The following is a 21,702-nucleotide window of genomic DNA, read 5'->3' as shown; positions in this document are numbered from 1 at the left end:
TTTTGGTATGAATGTGATCTGAGAACATAATCTTGAACACTGATTAATTGTGGTCAATCGTTGTTCTGGGCCGTCATCCCAACCCTAACTGCAGGCATTTAATAGGCTTGAAAATCCTGTCCCTAGCACTAAGAAAATTTAAGATTTGATTTTGGTTTCTCAGGTGTTGCCTTTTTCAGCCAATGGAATAGCCCATTTTCATATGTTTCCTTAATGCAGTAGCCATAATTTAAATTGCCAGTGTTTCACATTATCTAAGATTAAGGGCGTAAAAACCACTAATAGAGTACAGGCTTCCCCCACTACCTGAAGTCTTTTGTAAGCTAAAATGGCATAAAGCAGGCTGCAGTTACCCCAGTATATTTAGTAAGGAAAGAAAAACAGTACTGTAACTCAAAAAAAAAAAAAAAAAAAGGCCTGATAGGATTCCTTTGGTTAGCCCAAATGGGTACTAATATATGTCTTTTTGTGAAAGTGAAGTGGCTTAATGCAAATAGGGAAAGCAAGAGGCATACCTATGTTTATGAAAGTGGTACTGTTCAGTCAAACTTTATTTTTAGACAGTTGGCAGGGTTGGGAGTATTGATTGGTTGCCTCTTGTGCCCTGGCCCAGACTGAACCTGCAACCTAGACATGTGCCCTGAGCCAGAATCAAACTGGTGACCTTTTGCCTTGTGGGACCATGGTCAGGGTCAGTCTTGAAAGTTTCAACCCACTACATTTCATCTAAGTGTTAAAGGCTGTGATTACATGTTCACACATTACAATTTGAAAAGTTCTTAAACAGCAATCAACTTGCAATCTTAAGATCATGAGCTAAAATTTAAAGTAACAGTGGAGACACAAATTTTCAACAGGTTAATGTATATTTGTAGCAGTTTATAGAAAGTTAATCCACATAATTTTAACTATCCTTTCTTGAGTCTAAGAGCTAAAAAGTAGACAGGAGCCAGCTAGCATGCTTATACCAGCACGTAGGAAAACCGGCAGTGTGGTTCAGCTTGCTTTGACCTGCTGCAGACATGAGACCCAAGGAATGCTTGCTTATACCTGTTTGCCTGGAGGCTTAAGGATTTAGAAATGGATGGGGAGGCAAGGTTAGATCTTGCTATAAATGGAGCTTTTCTAATTTGCTCAGGAACTTGAGAACTTGGGCTTTCATGACACAGGAAAGCTCCAGAATGATGTAAAAAGTTTGTAGATGTCAATGCATTACTCTCTGAAGTTAAATAATCATGTTCACTGAATAAGGTGATCTGACAATGACTGGATCCCTGTAACCTGGTGGGGCAGCACCAGAGAGAAGTAACTGCCTTGTGGTTAGGTTCAATATTTGCTAGGAGGATTCCTAAGGAAAGGTGTTTGTCCTCTCTCTATTGGGAGGAGGGGGGCACTAACCCAGGGAGCAAAGGCGTGAAACGGTGAAGGTGGTTACAGACAGGAATGTATGACAAAAGACTGAAATGCTGGGCACAGAATGGAAATACTAAAAAGCCTTTTGGCCAAAAGGGCGTTGACAACCCACTCCCAAAACAGCTGCACTTACACAATCTAATTTACTCCCTTGAACAACTAAGACCAGGATTAAGATGACCATACTTCCTCTCCATCCCATCCCAACATCTTCATTGGGAAAATGAGGCAGCATTGGTAGACTAACAATTTGGGAATAGCAGCATCCTTGATTACATTAAAAGTGCATACGCAAGAGTCCCCTCTCAAAGTCAGCTACTTTTCTTACCCAAGGGGAAAGGGTGAGGTGGTTAGGGGAACGGAAGATAGCTGAACTTGGCAAAGGACATAATCCTGAGGTATACTTTGTCACTGAGAGATGTGCAAAAAGATTAAAACCAATGTTTCCCCCACACCATTCTTACTAAGTGCTCAAGGTACACTGGCATAGCCGTTGCATACAATGCTTGTGTGGATCAGGACTTACTGCCAGGCCCCACTTGGCCTCAGTGAGGTGCCCTTGTTCAGGCCCCACCTGCATAACTACATTGTAGCCCTGCTCTGGTCTCCCTAACTAGATTCCAATATAAAGGCTGAAAGAACATAGTAGAGATCAAATTAATAAATTTAAGAAATAAGAATCACTAGGACTTGAAGTTATATGTGAGAAAGATTTAAGGCCAATGACTCAAAAGGCTTGGTCAAAACAGTTGCTATTCACTAACAGGAGCAGGTCTTGAGTTGGGGATGGAGGTAATTCTGCTCAGGACAGAGTTTGAAAGCTCCGTGGGATATCCAGGTGGAAATAGGTTAGGTCTAGGGCACAGGAAAGAAATGTAAGCATCACTAGAAACTGGAAAAACTGCCTGGGAGTGAGACCACTGTCCAAGCGGGTGAGGTGGGGAAGGGCATAAGAAGAGAAGCATGAAAACAGATGCAATCCTTTGAAAGTTACTGGGATTTACTATTTACTATTAATCTCTGTCACAAGACCATGAGGTTCTTTTGTTTAAGTGTATGCACTCTCACTTTCTGGCCTGCTGCCAGGCCTTTGAATTTTCACAAAACTAAGGAGCTTCCATGATCAGCCTTGTATATACAAACCTACAAAGTGACCAGACATTCCCTAATACCTCACCACGTTTGCTTAATACATAGTTCACATTACCTTCTCACTAAATCATAGAATAATGCTAAATATTAAGCTTTAATATAGGAAAATACTACCAATCATCTAAATTTCCTTACTGGTTTAATTCTGCTATTGTAACTACTCTCGTAACTAACTGCTAGTGAAAAACTTACCAGCTGTGTAGATAAAATTGCTCTGTGTGCATTCAGAACCTGATCACCATCCTAATCATACTTAAGAAGACAAGTTTTTTCTTAAGTTATTTCAGTATTGTGATTCTGAAAATTACAAGAGGCAGAGTGCAGAACCTTAAGTCAGACAGGAGGTTCAAACCATCAATCCATCCCTTACCAGGTTTATGCATGAACAAATTATATTACCTATCAGCCTCAGTTTCTCCAACTGTAAAATAAGTGTAGTGGCCATTTAGGACTAAATGTAATAATGTAGGCACAGTGCTTCACACAGCGCCTAGCATATAACAAGCACTTGAGAATAATTAGCTATTATTTTCATTATGGTACATCAAATACAAGTGTTTTTTCAAATTTCCACTGCATAGGTAATGGTCCTGTAACTGGCTGCTCCCACATCTGTACCCAATGTCTGTCCCCTTTAGAACTCTGAGTGAATATGGTCAGAATTTAGTTCAGGAGGATCAGAATTTGAAGAATCTGTGTTGGAAGAACTAGACTCTCCAACTGGTTCAAAGGGTCGCAAGTTTGCGAAAGTCACCTCTTGGGCCAGCTGCTCCAGGGAAGGGCGGCCTAATGCCAGATTTCGAAGTGAGATACAAGTCATCAGGAAGCTGAAAAAGAGGAAAAAGGCCATCCAGTCCAACCTCCTGTTTCAGCATAGGCTTTCCTACACCAAAGCCCTGGTCCCACCTCTCACCCAGGCATAAATGAGAATTGCCCCCACCCACAGGGACCTTCACATCCCAGATGGAAGGGCACCCTACTTCTTATACAGTCTGGTTAAGGATTCCAGGGTGAGGCAGGAATAACCCATGGGGAGGCTAGAGGTAAACTGAGGCAGAGCAAGACAGCAAGGCCATCAGACACAAGTCACTTACTCTTCCATTAAATCAGGAAGAGGAGAATGGAGAGAAAAGGCTATTTAGCTCTAGATTGCCCTTTCCTGGGAGAGAGTCCCTACTGTTACCCTCACTAGAGAAAAGTTACCCAGCTTGCAAACATTTGGTGACAAAATGGTAAGTATTGTTGTGGGTAAAACTTACCTGCGGCGAAAAATATAGAGCTTTCGCAGCAAGAAGCGGAAGAATCGCTCGTGGAAAGGGGTGTTTCGCCGGCGTTCAATTTCCTGGAGTCTTTGCTGGCGTTTAAGAAAGGTCTGAACCAGAGGTGTTGGCTCAGGACCTCCTTTTACTTCCCCTTCCAGCAGAGGTTGCAGCTCTGGAGGTAGAGGCCCTGTTTCTGCTCAGAAGTCAACAAAAAGAGGAATCAGAGACAGAGATCATTCTCTCTTCTAGAACTCCCCTTACACCAGCTAGAAGCTTCAAGTTCATTTTTTAATGGCTAGATCCTCATTCACTACCCTAACTTCTTGTACCCAGGGGCTACTTCAGCTGAAATCTTTATATACTCACCACTTCCATTTTCCACCTTCTCTTTCAATTCTTGCAGATATGCTAGGTCTTGCTCCAGTGTAAGCTCCGTAGTGTTGACATAGATGTACATGTAACATGAAGGACTGTGTGATATTGTGTACACCTTATGGTATTCACCAGCAGGCAACTGGCAGAGGAGCAGAAATGCATTATTGCACTCTTTAAACTTTTCCTAGCCAGCCTATGGGCTCCTAACACTACCCACTCCCACAACCCCCAAGCATCTTTCTTCTCACTGTGATTTGGAGTCCAAAGGAGCTGACCTCTGTTTGGCCCGGTTCCTCTTATACATGAGACTATTCACAGCCTTTGCTTTTTGAGGCTTCACAGCATTACTGGTATGGTAAAACATTCTGAGTCTATAATAAGTTAACTCCACTCATCTAAACTTTTCTGCTATTGTTAATTCCAGCAAAATACCTGCATTTTTTCTCCCTCCTGAAGAGTCTGGTTCTTCTGTTCTGCCACCAGCTCCACAGTAACCTCCCCCTGCAGCAGCTGGATGCTAGTGTTGCCCAGGTCTTCGCTCACAAAATTCTCTAGGTGCAGCCCTGACAGAGGCAACAAAGTTCCCCAACTCACACCACAGCAGACTGAACTCACTCCCAGCAAGAACAGACACATCACAGCTTCACCACCTCCACCCATCAGATTTCATAAACATTCCTCTCACCAGGAGTGACCCCTCCCCTCTCCACCACATGCAATGTCCCTGACCAAGGAGGCAAGGAGGCAAGACAGCAAGGCTTCTCCTAGCTTTCTTCCATACCAGGGAAATCTGCAATGAAGACCACCTCAGTGTGGTTGTCCAAGCTGCTCTTGATTTCCTGTAACTTGGCCCTCCAAGGAGAGAGATCCATCAAAAGTGGCTGCAGCCACGATGTACGCTGGAAGGGGGACCAGGCAGCCTGCACAATGTCCACACGAGGGTCAAAAATCCTTAGGAAAGAAAGCCATGTTTTAAGGAGGTCACTACCACCTACCCACTAGAATTTCCAGTTGTTTCTTTCATCACCATTCCCAATAGAACGGGGTTTCTAGATAGAAAAAATGGCCTAAGTCAGCATGTTATTACCAGTCTGGGGCAGACAGAGGGGAAAGAAATTCTGGAGCACTGGGAAGAATGAGGATTAGCGGCCATCTGAGAATTGTGTAAGTTTCTAGCGGAACAAGTCATTACCTTTTCCTTGGGATGATGGTGCCCCCTGCTGGAAGCAATCAGCTATGCCCACAACCAGGTCAACATGGACATGCAACAGAGGACAGCCTTTCAAGCAAGACAACACTGGGGAGCATAGGCTGTTCATCTTGGCAAAAGGAGCTGGACTTCATTTTCCCCCCTCCTCTGCTCCCCTTGCCCACCTCTGCTGGAAGCGGTCATTGATGGAGACCCAAATATCAAAGTAGATCTGGGGCTCAGTAACATTGTACTTGGGAAGCAGGCGGCTCAGGCAAGTGGCGTATTGCTTCAGCATGTCTGCATGATCCTTCCATCGCCGGCTCTGTGTGAATACCTGTCCCAAACCCCCATATTAGTCCCACCTCACTGTTACCGACCTACAGGATGAGTCATGCACCGCCAATGGTACAAAGAGATCTGGCTGTTTAGACCGGGAAAAACAAAAAAACAAAAAACAAAACTTGTCTCTAGGGAAGGATTTTTCACTGTTTGGCTACTGGTGGTGCTTACCTTTCTTAAATCTAATCTCAATTCAAGGGAGTGAATGATACTGCCTTATTTCAACCCACATAAAAGAAGGTTCAACAGGTTCCTGAGAAAGGGCAGTGACCCAAATTTGTTTTATTTTATAATTGTGTTGAGGCCCAAATCAGACCCCAAAGCTCAAGGGAGCTTTGAAGAAGAGTAAATTGTCAGCATCAGAAATCTCACCCCAGGGTTAAGGTAGCCCAGCTCGCCAGTACGGCCATCACGGTAGGTGATCTTCACGTGCTGGTGGGAACGGGAGTGCACCATCATGTCCCAGGAATAGCCATACAGCCCATTTGTCCAATTGTTATAGCCCTAAAAAGGCAGGGCAGAGGAAATCGGCTCAGTGGTTCTTATGCTAATCCCATCCCCTACCAAGAAAGGTCTATAAAACCAGCCCCAATTTTCCCCTACTGCAGTCACTTCTGCCACGTCCCAAGCTAACCCCCCCGCCTACACATACCTGGGTGAGGAAATGGGAATAGGGGAGGAAAAGCTGCTCCAGGAGGTAGAGCAGGGTGAAGGCAGCGCCTAGCTGATGGCGCAGGCCTGGCTTCTGGCCACCTTTGGCCCGGTTCCTCTTATACATGCAGGAAGCACTGGGCTGAGGGGCAGCCTTGAGGGGCAGCAGTTCTTGCAGCCTTTTGGGGCAGTGAGACACCAGCTTCCGAGGCCACTCAGGGGAGCAGAAGAGAGGGCTGCTCGCCAGCATGACATAGGGGAACATACCTAGAAAAGCAAGGAGGAAATAAGCATTTCAGGAGTTTGGTTTGGGGAAATGTAGGTAATTCTCTCAATCCCTTTCCCTTAAGAAACCTCTCCCAAGTATCCCTCTAAGGACAGATGTTCTTAACTAAAAGATACTTACTCCCCACAGATTCCTTACTATACAATACTAGCTGGGCCCAGAAGCCCCAACCCCCTCCTCCCCATTTATTTCCATTCCATAGCGATTGCACCTGGCTCAGTTTAGCTACTATTCTCATCTCCCAGTCCCAAACAATGCCTCTGGCAAGTCCCTCCCTGCACACCCGCGGTTTCCTATCTCCTACCAGATGATAGGTACTGACCAATGCTGAAAAGCTGAGAATTCATGCAGTGGAAGTAGGTCACGAAGAGGAGGCCAATGGATCTTGAAGCATCGAAGAAGAGCAGGAAACCAGCTGAGAGGTCAAGCAGCAGTCCGCACCAGTGCACCACTAGCAGACTCGTCATCTCCTCAGACAATACTAGTCTGTGGACGTCAGCAACAGGGTCAGGCACCAGCCCGCTGGAGAACCCAGCTTTCACAGCACACTCATAACAAATGGACACCTGCCACCCTGTCCTTGCTAAAAGATCCACCTAACAGGTAGGTAGAACTGTGCACAAAGACACCCCACGGGTTTCCACGCCTTAGGTGTCCAATTGTTTTCAACATACCCTATGTAATAAGCAAGAGCAAATCTCCTAGGGCAAATCTGACTGAGAAATGTGTGTGCTGTCGGGGGCAGGTTCCTCAAAGAGGTTATAAATGAGAAGAAACTTCAAAAGGTGAATGCTTGACTAACATGATACTAAAGTCCAACTATAGGACATAGGAAATAACAGGGAAGAGGAAAAAGGAACAAAGTAAAATAAGAGAAAAGGAGAAACGAGAGGAAGAGAGAAATCAGAGAGGCAAACCTCTGCTTTGTAAAAAGTTGGTAACACTGGTTCTGTCAGGGCAGGGACACTGCCTGTCTGCCTTCTCAGTCACTGGCTAAGGAATCCTAGTGAGAGGCTGGGTGGCAACCCAAGGACGCAGACACCACCCACGGCAACCACTCAGGGCACCAAGTCCCCTACTGGCTCTTTCCTTTTCCGATTTCTTTCCCTTCATTCCCCCCATACCATACGCTGCACAGGGGCAGCTAGGCCTAGATTTTTGATATCATCAATTCTGCCTTCTGCTGAATAGAGGGATGAATGGACAGAGGAAAGCATGTTGCAAACTGCAGCAAAGTAGGAACTGCAGACATGACAGAGGTAACTCACCCCACTCTGGACCTGTGCCTCAAGGAGGCCTCTGCCCTGACTGCCACTCACTTGAAGGGACTGAAGAGCCAGTGCCGGGACAGGTTATCCATGGAATAGCCCTCCACCCAGTCTGCATCCAGCTTTTTCACACCCGCAATAAAGTACACAATGAAAATCTGCAAACACAAAATGCAAAACAAATTATTAAAACAAAACAAAACACAAATGAACCTTACTTTCTGCAGTCAAAACTACAGTAAGTTCTCATCTCAGTTCGGGGTCCAGAGGAGATTAGTTCCATTCCTCTGGTCACTCATCTCAGATATTCTCTCATCCAACAAGAACCCACTGACATCCCACCAAGGCCAGGCACAGTATTAGGCACCAAGGAAAGTCATAAAGCATAGACATTATTCTCTCACGAGGATTCTAACCTGGCAGGGAGGGACAAAGCTCTATTCTTCCCCTGACAAAGTGAGAGAGCTCAGAGATTAGGGTATTGGAAACAACAGAAAAGCCAGCCTAGCCTTCCAGCAAAAGGAAAGAAGGAGACGATCCAGGGAGTTGGCTATCAAAGAACACCTCCCCCACCTTAACTCTTGTACCTGGCCACGCAGCACAGCATAGTTCCAAAGGGGCACGTGGGCATTCCGCTTTCGGGCATTCAGCAGGCCATCCACAGACCTACACCAAGTAAGGTAAAGATTGAGGAGCTTCTGAGTCCAGCCACATTTCTACCTTCCTTTTTCAATGTAATAATCTATCTCGGGACAACTCCCATATCTTGTCTGGCCCACTGGGCTATTTTGAGGCCCTTTAGAATATGAGCAAATTTTAACAGTGATTATTTTAACTCATAACAGAAATCTTACTAATGAGTTGCAACAACAAGAAGTTGTATTTACAAAAAAAAAAAAAAAATCAGTGTTTACCATTAGTTAGTGAGCAAAGTAGTTTGTCCTAATAGAATCAATCAGGAAAAAAACTACAATGCTACAATATAACTGAATTTGAAAAAGAATGAATTTGAGGGAGTGTTTAAAAAGCTTACGGCATACATAAATTCTACAGTACATTTAAAAAAAATTTTCAATATCAAAACACACTGACGTTTCATATACCTGGATGCCAGGACCTAGTGCCAGAGGGTACCTACTAACAGCCTACCTGCGGAGAGAACTGATAAACCCAGGCTCTCAGACTAGATGTATTCTGGGGAGGCAGAAGCAAAGCAGGTTTTCAAGACAACGAATGAGCCAATAAGTTGGGGAAGGGGCCGCTTACACTGTGGTCAAGAGCACTGGAGTCTGCAGTTAAGGAGAGCTTGATTCTCACCTGTGCCTCTTCCTGCTATGTGACCTTGGGCAAACCTTTTACTTCTCTAAGCCTTACTGTTTTCATCTACAAAACTGGAACAGCACCATGGACTTCATGGTGTTAAAATGAGGAAAAATGAAAGTGTTTAGATGGCCTGTGGAAAGTCCTCCGTAAGTAATAGGTATTTTTTCAAATTGTGTAAAGGTCATAAAAATAAAACTTTTCAGGGGTGTTCTGTCAAAACTGCCTCTTAATTCTGGCCATTCTAAATGAGTTTAATGGTTTACAAGAGGAGTATTTGTATGTGTGTATTAACAAATGAAACTTAAGGGCTGATAAATCACTAACAAATTCAATGCTTGAAATTTTTTACCTATACATCCTCATCTTACTAAGATCTTATATTTGCTTTTCTCATAATAATGAAATGAATCCTTAAAGGTCATCTGCCCTGCCACTCTGTTTCCAGATCCCTTCTCCACCTCCCCTGAAAGAGGGTCACCTAAGTGGGAGGTGGGGGAGGGTTACCTCCTCCCAGGACAGCACAGCTGAGCAGCCCTAGCGGGCCCTCTCCTTCTGACATGACTCTGCCTCACAGCACCTTCTACTCTTGGCTCTAACTCTGCCCCTCTGGGCTCACTGAAAGAAAGTCTGCTCCCTCTTCCACATGACCACCCTCGGAAAACACCTATGTCTGGCTTTAGTCTTCTCTTCTTCTAAGAGGATTACAGGAAGTGGAATAGATCAAGGCACCTGGAGAGATATGGAAAAAGTGAAGGTGTAGGAATGGAGCCATTTTGCTTTTTGCCATCCCAAGTGCCCCAACCTTACTGACCCTTCACCCTCACAAACTTATGCAAATTAAAATGTGACCTTTGCCAAGCATGGTTGAAATTATGCTTGCTGGGGCAAATTCTAGGACCTCAATGGGTCTCTATCTCTGGTAACCATCCTGACCCAGCCGACACCTCCCCTCTTTTTCCCTAGACTCATACCAGTAGTGGTTTGCATCCATGAATGTCAGCTGAAAAGCCAACAAACCATACAGATAGGAGTGGTTGTTCCACGACGTCTTGTCCAGGAGAAACACATACCAGTATGGCAGCAGGAATAACACACAGCTTATCCGGTAGCACAGGCCCAGCATCATGCCCAGTGCCCCTGGGATTTGTGGGGGAGAGGATTAAGAGGTCAAAGGGTCATCACAGGCCCAGCTCCCCTAGGACAGGCTGTGAGTGGGATTAAGAAAAATCCTCAGACATTTTATAATCAGGTACAACTAAGTGAAAATTAAGTGTTATTTTAATATATTTTTAAAAAGAGCTATAGGGTCACATCTCAGACGAAACATAGGTCAACGGGGTGAAACTATGATCACAGCAGAAGTGAAATAAGGAACCCAAGACCTTGATCATTCACGAGCATGCTTTGTATTTCTCTGTTTTAGGTAGGCCAATCAATATTCTCACAGTTTTCCTCACCCAGAAACATGATGGTATAGACAAGATACATCCAATCGAGTGGCAATGGTTGCAGGGCATCCAGCAAGGGGAATCGGCACACGTCTAGCCCATCCAGGTATCTTCGATCCAGGGAGCTGAGCCCCCGCTCCTGGGGAATGTCCAGTACCATCAACAGCCCTGAGAAGGCAGTTGGGGGGGGGGTGCCATTAGGCCTCATCAAAGGAAGCAGTCGATTGAACTTAGCTACAGGGTCAGAATTCTTTTCTAATCCTGGCTCTTCCATTTATTCATTCATTCAACAAAAATTACTGACTGCCTACTATATGCTAGGCACTGTGCCAATTATGTGATCAGCTACTACACCTCATAGCCAATTCCCCATTTGTAAAAGGGGACTCATAATGTTTTAAAGTTACAGAGAGGACTAAATGAGAGAAGCATACAGAATGCTATAAAAGCCGTTCAGGTTTTGATAGTTAATGTTTATACAGGTCTGTGCCATAGAAAGTGATCTGGGGTGGTGCTTTTCAACATCTTCCACTTCCTGGCATACCCAAAAAACAGCAGTGTTTGGCCAACGCACTGGGGTAAACAGAAGGCACTACTCAGGTCAGGAAGCCAGCTCCAGTGAAAGCAGGGTTTTGCAACCTCTGGACCATTCACATTTGGGGTGGTTAATTATTTACTGGGAGTGTCTATCTGTGCATTATAGGTCAATTAGCAGCATCTTTGGCTCCTACGTAGGTGGCAGTAGCCACCTCCCCCTCCCCCCAACATACATATGACAAATAAAAATGTCCACAGACATTGCCAAATGTCCCCCAGGAAGCAAAAATGCCCCCAGTTGAGAACCACTAGGCTGCGGGATTAATGGCGCAGCATATCTGTAACCCATTCAAAAGGAAGCTCTGGATTAGGGAGTCACAGCCAAAATGTCTGCCCTGTCACCTTTGCCATTTCTCTGAAGTTTAGTCCTCTGCCTCTGTATTTCCTCCTCAGATCAAAGCATTTCTGGCCTCCAAACCCTAATCAAAGGAGATAAAGCTGGGTTTGATCCTAAATTCCACAAATACTTCTTCCAGCATACTGATACCTTCAGCTGTGAGGAAAAAAGGAGGTTAAGTCCACCAATTGAATAACCAAAAAATGGACAAGGGACGGACGGGTGTCATTCTCCTACTCCAACCACACGGGCCGCTCCCAGAAACTAGACTTACCAAAGAGAAAACGGAAGACAGCCAGGTTTGCAGGATCCGTTGGTCGATTCAGCAGGGTCACCAGGCCCCCCCAGCTGGATACAGATGTCCACTCAAAACCCAAGAGTTTCCTCATGCAACTGGCCTCACTGGACCTTAAGGTCTGTCCAGCCTTGCCTTTCTGTACTTTATCTGCAACCAATAAGTGGAAAAAGATGTGTTCGTGTATGGGGTATTGGCTCATTCCCAAATCACAGCCCCAACAGCCCATGGTTTCTGCCTACCTGAGTTCTCCCACTCACCTCTACCAGAAACACCCCTGCGGTACAGCCCCTGCTCCAGGATCCGCCAATGCCCCAGAACCTCTCTCAGACTACAGCCCCCTAACCACTAATCGAAAGTCATTATCACCCCAAAACAGCAGACTGTAACCTCTTTCTACAAGCCCCTTCCCAAACGAGCCCCCTTCCTTCCCCAGGTTCCACGGGGCAGTCCTCCTGCCTCCGCCACTCTGAGACCAGCGCCTGCCCCGTCTCTCCGCCGCAGGGTGGGCTTCTGAGCTCACCTGAGCCTGGCGGGCCCCGCACAGACCTGGCCGACATCGCCAAAGTCCTGCAGAAGTTAAGTCTTTCACAGCAGCCGCCACCGAGGTTTGGGCGTAGCGAGGGGGAGCTCCCCTAAGCCACGCCTCCCCGACACATCAGCTTGGAGCGCCTGCCGGAAAGCGCCGGAACTGTCGTGAAGGGCTGTAACCTGCGGTTCCTGGCTCCCCGCTTGGCGGCAAAGTGAGAAGCTAGGGGCCTTTGGAGCAGAGCGGGTTGGGGCGAGCACAACGGGGCGTGGACGGGCCTTACCTCACCTAGTGAGAGGGGAGGCTCGAGGATACCTCTGTGACCTCCCAACTCCCCTCCACTCTTTCAACTCTAGGAAGACTCGAATTCCCGCAACTTCCCTGGTTCCTTCCCCTTCCCCAGTGGGCCTCTCCCTGATGCGAGGAATTCAGGTACTTTTGTCAGACTCTTCCGCAGAGAGGTTGACCACTGAGTTGAGGACGCACCTGGTAGGGCTGCCCAGCCCAGAGAGAATGCCCAGCTTCCTTTATTTCTCTTCCAGTACATGCCAAGAACCAGAAGTTTGAAAGCAGCGGAGGAAACTAGAACAACATATCTGGAGAGATGATGCAGAATGAGTGGTTCATCAGTGTGTCGCAACCCATCGAGGCCAGGCAGATCCACTCTGGCCTCTGGGAGATGGAAGAAAATGTGCTTAGCCTTGGGGATGCTTGTCATACCTTTATTCACGGGTGGGCGAGCCACGCACGCTGCAAGCTGCGTGTGTAACTAGTGGTAAGCCCCTCCTTGTTTAAGTATAGAGAAGAACAAAGCCGGAAAACTGCCAGAACATTACATAACATAATTCTGGACACTCCATGTTACGGGAACAGTTTAATGGACCCAGTCTCAAGGCTATGAGAACACTGGTTATCAGGGCCTTCCTAAGTCTATGGGACACTGCTTCCCTTAGTTACCCAGACACCTGGGTGAGGAAGCCAGACTGCCTCCACTTACCCTACAACCAGGAAGATTTTTAGAGAAGCCAATCTTGAATAGCACTGTAGTATCTTAATTCTCTGCCCTGGAATTGGCCAGCAGGATAAGAGGAGGGCATACAGGAGCAGCAGTTCTCATGGTTGTTGGTCTCAGGACTCCTTCACACTTTACAAACCATATTGAAAACCTTAAAGAGCTTTTATTTATGTGGATTATATTTACCATATTGAGAAATGCCTGTATTGATACACTAAAAAAGTGTAAGCCCATTAAATGTTTACATAAACAATGTTTTTATTAATAAAAGCATATTTGCACAAAAATTCCACAAAAAGTGTAGTTCATACTGTCTTACATGTGAATCTCTTTACCGTGAGGGCTTAATTGAAGATAGCTGGATTTTCATATCTGCTTCCGCGTTGGATCTGCTGTGAAATGGGGTTGACTGATACAAGGGTAAGAAGGAAATCTGGCCTTACAGATACTTAGTTCGGAAAGGGAGAAGCATTTTAATAGCCTCTTAGATAATTAAGGATATCCTTCTTTGATAGCACACCTAAACTTGCAAGTGGTAGTTTTTAAAGGTTACTCAGATGTGGAAATTGAAATCATATCAATGAACTTTATGCTGAGTTATATTAAAACCATTGGTATATCTTGTACTTTGGACATTTTACTCATGCATGATATTGTAAAATCATGCATGAGTAAAACATCGGAAAACAAGGTCATTTACTGTCTCACTGAGTATGCAGCTCTTCCAAAGGCAGAGGCTCTTAAATATAGGGAAGCTGCCAAACTCACAGTAGCCAATACAAATTCTCATTTTTAAAGTTAGAATTTTGGTTTTCACCTGAAAGTTTAAATTTTATCATTGGCAACAATTACTGTCTATTATTTTCCTTGAAGGTTCAGGCTCACTCCCTTCATTTTTAGGAAAATGTCAGACAAATGTGCCAGTCTGAATAACTATAGTTCGTCTGATGTCCCTTCAAGTAAATGGTGCTTAGTTTAAAACAAAAACAAAAACACAGAGTAAGACAAAAGCAAAGATGCTCAACATCTTATTTATTAGGGAATTGGGAATTGAAAATTAAAACAACAATGAGATACCTGTTGGAATGGTTGACATCCAAAGCACTGACAACAACAAATGCTGGTGAGAATGTGGAGCCGCAGGAACTCTCCCTCATTGCTGGTGGGAATACACAGTGATACTGCCGCTTTGGAGGACAGTTTGGCAGTTTCTCACAAAGTTAAACATGCTCTTACCATATGATCCAGCAATTGTGCTCCTTGGCATTTACCCAAATTCAGTGAAAATTTATGCCCACACAAAACCTGCACACAAATGTATAGCAGTGTTATTCATAACTGCCCAAACTTAGAAGCAAGTAAGATGTCTTTCAATAAGTGAATGGATAAACAAACTGTGACACATCCATACAATGGAATGTTGAGTGATAAAATGAAATCAACTTGTGAGGAACATAAGTGACTCCATCTTAAAGCTAATCCTCCATCTTCCCGGCCTTCCCCCAGGTGAGCTCTGAAATACAGAGCTCTCGGCTGATCAGAGGACACCCATTACTTCTTTCTCCTGGGTAAGGAGCCCTCAGTGTTTCTGTTACCTCACCCTGGCACCCAAGCCTCTTAGCATCTGATCCCTTTTATTATCCATGCAGCATTCTCACTGCTTTCAGAATCGGGGGGTGGAAGGTACAGGGATCCATTTGTTTTGTTGCTGCCCCAAACCGCTTTTTGTATATTCAAGTTCCCTATTAAACTCTCAAAACCAACACTGGACGTGTCTGCCTCATTTTTTTGGTTACCAGCAGCTTTGGCTTTGGGGGGCTGCTTTGCATACATGGCCCTTTCACAAAATAATGCTATCAAGCCACTAAAAGACATGGAGAAAACTTAAATGCATATCGCTAAGAAAAGAAATCAATCTGAAAAGGTTATATACTATATGATCCAAAGTATGTGCAACTCTAGAAAAGGCAAAACTATGGAGACAGTAAAAAGATCAGTGGTTGCCAGGGACTGAGGAGAGGGAGCGAGGGCTGAATAGGTGGAGCACAGGGGATTTAGAAAAATGAAACTATTCTGTATGGTAATGTATTCATGTCGTGGTACATACATGTTGTTATACTTTTGTCAAAACCCATAGACTGGCCCTGGCCAGTGAAACTCAGTTGGCCGGAGCTCGTCTAGGAGCTGTGAGGTTGAAGGTCTGATTCCTGGTCAGAGCACATACCTAGGTTGCAGGTTTCATCCCCAGTTCCTGTGCGTACAATCCTCGGGTCATGGTGCATACAGGAGGCAACTAATCAATGCTTCTCTCTCTTTTCTCTTCCTCTCTCTCTCAAAGCAATGAGAAAAATGTCTTCAGGTAAGGATTAAAAAAAAAAAAAGACATAGAAAGTACAACACAAACAGTGAACCCGAATGTAAACTATAGACTTTGTTAATATATCAGTATTAGGCCATCAATTGTAACAAATGTAAGATGTTAATAGAAACTGGGAAAGTGTGAAGAGTTGTCTGGGAACTGTCTGCATTACTCAAAAAAAAATAATAGTCATTTAATATTAAAACAAAGGTTAGCTCAGCTTGTAGTTTAATTGCACAAATGCTTTTTCTTAGAACTGTCAGACAACCACCATACATGCATATGCAGAAGTACTGTGTGCATAGTTCCCATTTCTTCACACAAAATAGTAAAAAGATAGGTACTCTAGTGTCAAGAGTTAATAAAATTAATTATTCGCACTGCTTCATTAAGGGTGCTCTTAATTGAAAATAGCATTTTAAAAAATATATTTTATGTATTTATTTTTAAAGAGAGGGGAAGAGAGGGAGAGAAACACCAGTTGGTTGCCTCTCACACACACCCAACTGGGGACCAGGCCCACAAACCAGGCATGTTGCCGCAACCAGGAATCCAGCTGGGGACCTTTCAGTTTGCAGGATGATGCCCAACCCACTAAACTACACAGTCAGGGCAAAAAATGGCACTTTAAAAAATTGCAAATGCACAGCAGGGAGGAATGCTAAGACTACAACTCGATGCCACTGTGTCATTATGCTAAGTTGTCAACAGTTTTACCCACCTTTGCTTTTGTGTCATCAGTGCAAATGTCCACACAGTTAAAAAGGCAAATAACATCTCAATATTATTATAAAAGTAGTTTTTGTCAGGATGGGCGGGGATATCCACCTGGCAGCCTGAGCCCGAGGGGAACCACCAATGATGGACTGCGGCTTTGTTCCAGGAGACCAATCCCTAGCCCCCGAGGAGAGCCAATCAGAATTTGGTGCATAAAACCCCGCCACATTCCGTGCTTTGGCGCGACTTCCTCTGCCCACTCCGCAGACCAGGGGAATCTCACACGGGTCCGCAAACCCCAATAAAGCTCTGTACTGCCTAATTTTGTGGCTGATTGGCATTTCTTCCTCAGCGGAGGCTAAGAAAACCTTTCAGTTTTGTCTTTGAAGACTTGAGGGGTTCATATTGAGGACCACTATCCAAAAGGAAAAGAATGGTAGAGGTAGATGTAAAAGTAGGGATTACTGAGGATAAATGTGTTTGGCAGGTGGAATCACTGGGCCAACAGTGTTCCTGCTGGTGAGGGTCTAGCCCACTTCTAGGTCACCCTAACAGGCAAGGCAGGCCAAATCTCTGGAAGCCATAGCTCCATCTAGGTGATGGATCTTTCTCTCTCTCTTTCTCTTTTTTAAAAGATTTTATTTATTTAGAGAGGGGAAGGGAAGGAGAAAGAGAGGGAGAGAAACATCAATGTGTGGTTGCCTCTCACACACCCCCAACCGGGGACCTGGCCTGCAACCCAAGCATATGCCCTGACTGGGAATTGAACTGGTGACCCTTTGTTTCACAGGCTGGTGCTCAATCCGCTAAGCTACACCAGCCATGGCTAGGTAATGGATCTCTTAATCAACTGTCAAACCTCAGTCCAAGTGAACTCAGAGTGGGTTGGGAAGTTTGAGCTAGCTCTTCTAGGACAACTCAAAATTAGATGATTCCATTTAGTTCAGAATTTATGACATATGTGCCAAGAACTGGACAAATTAAGTTGTGGCCTCTGTCCTATAGGTGTTTCAGGGTGAGGAGACAATAATAAAAGAATATAGAAATAATAGAATAGTAATAGAATATAGAAAATTGTAAGTATTAAATAAAGTTCAAACTGCTATGGGAGCATTGACAAAGAAATGAATTAAGGCTTCCGGTCAAGATGGAGGTGTAGGTAGACACACTGCACCTCCTCGCACAACCAAAAGAAGGACAACAACAAAAAAAACCCAGAACTGACAGAAAATCGAACTGCATGGAAGTCCGACAACCAAGGAGATAAAGAAGAAACATTCATCCAGACCGGTAGGAGGGGCGGAGATGGACAGCCGGGGCGGAGAGGACTTGCAGCAAGACGGTGACTGGCAGACCCAGTGAGGTGGCGGATTGTGGAACAGGGAAGGCAGTGCGACAGCTAGCAGACCCTGCAGCCCCACATTCGTGCATAGACAAACCAGGAGGAACGAAGTAGACCTCGCAACCCAGGGCTCCAGTGTGGGGAAATAAAGCCTCAAACCTCTGATTGAAAACACCCGTGGGGGTTGAGGCAGTAGCGGGAGAAACTCCCAGCCTCACAGAAGAGTTCGTTGGAGAGACCCACAGGGGCCTAGAGTGTGCACAAGCCCACCCACTCAGGAATCAGCACCAGAGGGGCCCAGTTTGATTGTGGGTAGCAGAGGGAGTGACTGAAATCCGGTAGAGTGGAGCAAGCGCCATTGCTCCCTCTCGGCCCCTCCCCCACGTACAGCATCACAGCTCAGCTACCAGCATTACCCCGCCCTGGTGAACACCTAAGGCTCCGCCCCTTTAGGTAACAGGTGCGCCAAGACAAAAAAAATGGCCCAAATGAAAGAACAGATCAAAGCTCCAGAAATAATACAACTAAGCAACGAAGAGATAGCCAGCCTATCAGATGCACAGTTCAAAACACTGGTAATCAAGACACTCACAGAATTGGTTGAATTTGTTTGAAAACCAGATGAAAAAATGAAGGCTATGCTAAGAGAAACAAAGGAAAATGTACATGGAACCAATAGTGATGCGAAGGAAACTGGGACTCAAATCAATGGTGTGGACCAGAAGGAAGAAAGAAACATCCAACCAGAAAAGAATGAAGAAACAAGAATTCGGAAAAATGAGGAGAGGCTTAGGAACCTCCAGGACATCTTGAAACGTTCCAACATCCGAATTATAGGGGTGCCAGAAGGAGAAGAGGAAGAATAAAAATTGAAAACTTATTTGAACAAATAATGAAGGAGAACTTCCCCAGTCTGGCAAAGGAAATAGACTTCCAGGAAGTCCAGGAAGCTCAGAGAGTCCCAAAGAAGCTGGACCCAAGGAGGAACACACCAAGGCACATCATAATTACATTAGACAAGATGAAACAGAAGGAGAGAATCTTAGAAGCAGCAAGAGAAAAAGACACAGTTACCTACAAAGGACTTCCCATAAGACTATCAGCTGATTTCTCAAAAGACCTTACAGGCAAGAAGGGGCTGGCAAGAAGTATTCCAAGTCATGAAAGGCAAGGACCTACATCCCAGATTACTCTATCCAGCAAAGCTATCATTTAGAATGGAAGGGCAGATAAGGTGCTTCCCAGATAAGGTCAAGTTAAAGGAGTTCATCATCACCAAGCCCTTATTATATGAAATGTTAAAGGGATTTATCTAAGAAAAAGAAGATAAAAAATATGAACAGTCAAAATGACAGCAAACTCACAATTATTAACAACCACACCTAAAACAAAAACAAGAGCAAACTAAGCAAACAGCTAGAACAGGAACAGAACCACAGAAATGGAGATTACATGGAGGATTATCAACAGGGGAGTGGGAGGGGGAGAGAGGGGGGAAAGGTACAGAGAATAAGTAGCATAAATGGTAGGTAGAAAATAGATAGGGGGAGGGTAAGAATAGTATAGGAAATGTAGAAACCAAAGAACTTATAAGTATAACCCATGGACATGAACTATAGGGGGGGAATGTGGGAGGGAAGGGGTGTGCAGGATGGAGGGGAGTGAAGGGGGGGGAATGGGACAACTATAGTAGCATAATCAATAAATATATTTAAAAAAAAAGAAATGAATTAAGACTGGAGAAATCAGTAGTTTTTTAAAAAAAACTGAGGTGGGCTTTGAATGATCAGTACAATTTTGAGAAGAGAAAGGGAAATCAAAAGTTTCTAACAGTCTTTTGAAAAGTTCTTAATAGCCTTTGCCCATGTGGCTCAGTTGGTTGGAGTGTCGTCACTCCAACCAATGGGTCACCTGTTTGGTTCCCTGTCAAGGCGCACGCCTGGGTTGCAGGTTCAGGGTCAGTCCCCAGCTGGGCATGTGCGGGAGGTGGCCAACTGATGCTTCTTTCTCACATCAGTGTTTCTCTCCCTCCCCTTCTTAATCCCTTTCTCTCTCTCTAAAATTAAAAATTAAGAAAAAATTCATTTAAATAAGTAGATAAAAAGTTCTTAATAGTCGCGGGTGAACTGAGAGCATTCTAAGTAAGAAAAATACAGCTAATAAGTGGACACTTCTCATTCCATGATCTTAATTTTTTTGGTTCAAGGGGTTGATCTTCAGTTTATCCTTTCAAGACCAACGTACGAAGACCCATGGCATTTAGCATTAATTTATTCACAAAGAAGTCCAAAATTTAGGAAAGAAATTTCTTTATGGGTTTCTGCTAATAAAAAGTATCTTAGTCTTGGTTCAACCACTATGGAAAATAGTATGGAGGTTCCTCAAAAAATTAAAAGTGGAATTGCTTTATGACCCAGCGATTCCACTTCTGAGAATATATCCAAAGAAACCTGAAACACCAATTTGAAAAAATATGTATATCCCTATTTCCATTGCAGCATTTTTTACAATAGCCAACGTACGGAAGCAGCCCAAGTGTCCATCAATAGAGGAGCTGAGCTTGGCCATGAAGCCGCAGGTGCCAGGCGGCCAGTGGAGGGGTGGGCCTGGACTCCCTGGCTACAGTTACTGGGACTGCGGGCTGCCCCTCACCAGGCCCCCCAGGGACCAGCACTTCCAGGAACCAGCACTTCTAGGAACCGGACTTTGGTTGCTGCGGGAAATAATTCCTGTCTGGGTTCAACATTGTCTTCTAGGTGCTGGGAGCCCTATTCCTGGCCATCAGCCTCTGGGCGTGGGGTGAGAAGGGCATTCTCTCCAACATCTCAGTGCTGACAGATCTGGGAGGCCTTGACCCCGGTGAGGCAGTTTGTGGTGGCTGGAGGTGTCTTGTCGGTATTGGGTTTTGCTGGATGCATCGGGCCCTCCAGGAAAACACCTTCCTGCTCAAGTGTTTCTCAGTGTTTCTCAGCCTCATCTTCTTGCTGATGGTGGTGACAGGGATCCTGGCCTTCATCTTCAAGGACTAGATACAAGAACAACTCAACCTTTCCATCAACAAAAATATCAAGGCCTAGCAGGATGACATTGACCTCCAGAACTTCGTTGACTTTGCTCAGGAATACTGGTCTCGCTGGGGAGCCCAAGGGCCCTATGACTGGAATGTCAATATCTATTTCAACTGCACTGACTTGAACCCCAGCTGGGAGCTCTGCGGGGGGTGCCCTTTTCCTGCTGCATGAGGGACCCTATGGAAGATGTTCTCAACATCCAGTGTGGTTACAATGTCCGGCTCAAACGGGAGCCAGAGCATCAGGGCTCTATTCACACTAAAGGTTAAGTGGGCCAGTTTAAGTGAGCGCAGGACAACCTGATCATTGTGGTCTGTGTCTTTGTGGGCCTAGCCCTCCTCCAGATCTTTGGCAGCTGCCTGACCCAGAACTGCAGTGCAGTATCAAGGCAGTGAATGCCAACTGGTGACACTGCCACACTGGCCATGGCTCTACCTGCCTGGCCTGCCCAGGGACCCTCCACTGTGATGTGATGGGCAAGGCTGCAAGAGGTGTCTCTGCTTGGACCTGAGCCCCATGTAGGGCTTCTGTATGGGTGTGCTGTGTTCTGAGAAAGCCACATGGCTCTGCCCGGGCTGCCTGTCCTGGACCTGTGTGCATGGAGAGTGCATGTGGCAGTGTGCACGTGCGCAGGGAGCCACTCTTCCGCTGTTGTGTGGTGGGCTCTCCAGGGGACTAGGAAGGGTACGGCTTGGACACCCCTCTCTGCATGGTGGTGTGGGGCAGGAGTT

At 45.2% G+C, this 21,702-nt stretch overlaps 1 protein-coding gene, 1 long non-coding RNA gene and 1 pseudogene across 2 annotated transcripts; 2 read left to right on the top strand and 1 right to left on the bottom strand.

The window, feature by feature from the left end:
* Window positions 1–533: 533 nt before the first annotated feature.
* On the bottom strand, window positions 534–12,600 carry GGCX (gamma-glutamyl carboxylase). The gene is made up of 15 exons (XM_024558462.3): window positions 12,462–12,600; window positions 11,918–12,088; window positions 10,719–10,877; window positions 10,233–10,398; window positions 8,526–8,604; window positions 7,990–8,096; window positions 6,993–7,156; window positions 6,386–6,651; window positions 6,106–6,237; window positions 5,577–5,728; window positions 4,984–5,153; window positions 4,635–4,765; window positions 4,194–4,341; window positions 3,825–4,020; window positions 534–3,392 (listed from the first exon to the last, which is right to left on the bottom strand). Exons 1-15 carry the CDS (start codon window positions 12,496–12,498, stop codon window positions 3,200–3,202), a joined length of 2,271 nt encoding a protein of 756 aa, XP_024414230.3. The 5' UTR covers window positions 12,499–12,600; the 3' UTR covers window positions 534–3,199.
* An 87-nt stretch (window positions 12,601–12,687) lies between these two features.
* Window positions 12,688–15,150, top strand: LOC123479543 (uncharacterized). The gene is made up of 3 exons (XR_006655185.2): window positions 12,688–12,899; window positions 13,010–13,902; window positions 14,989–15,150. It is a non-coding gene; the product is annotated as an uncharacterized lncRNA (long non-coding RNA).
* A 2,713-nt stretch (window positions 15,151–17,863) lies between these two features.
* Window positions 17,864–21,380, top strand: LOC112302989 (tetraspanin-17 pseudogene; annotated as a pseudogene).
* The last annotated feature ends 322 nt before the right edge of the window (window positions 21,381–21,702 follow it).

Source organism: Desmodus rotundus, chromosome 5 (assembly GCF_022682495.2).
Source record: "Desmodus rotundus isolate HL8 chromosome 5, HLdesRot8A.1, whole genome shotgun sequence".
Classification (NCBI taxonomy): Eukaryota; Metazoa; Chordata; class Mammalia; order Chiroptera; family Phyllostomidae; genus Desmodus; species Desmodus rotundus.
This window is presented reverse-complemented; position numbering and strand designations above follow the sequence as displayed.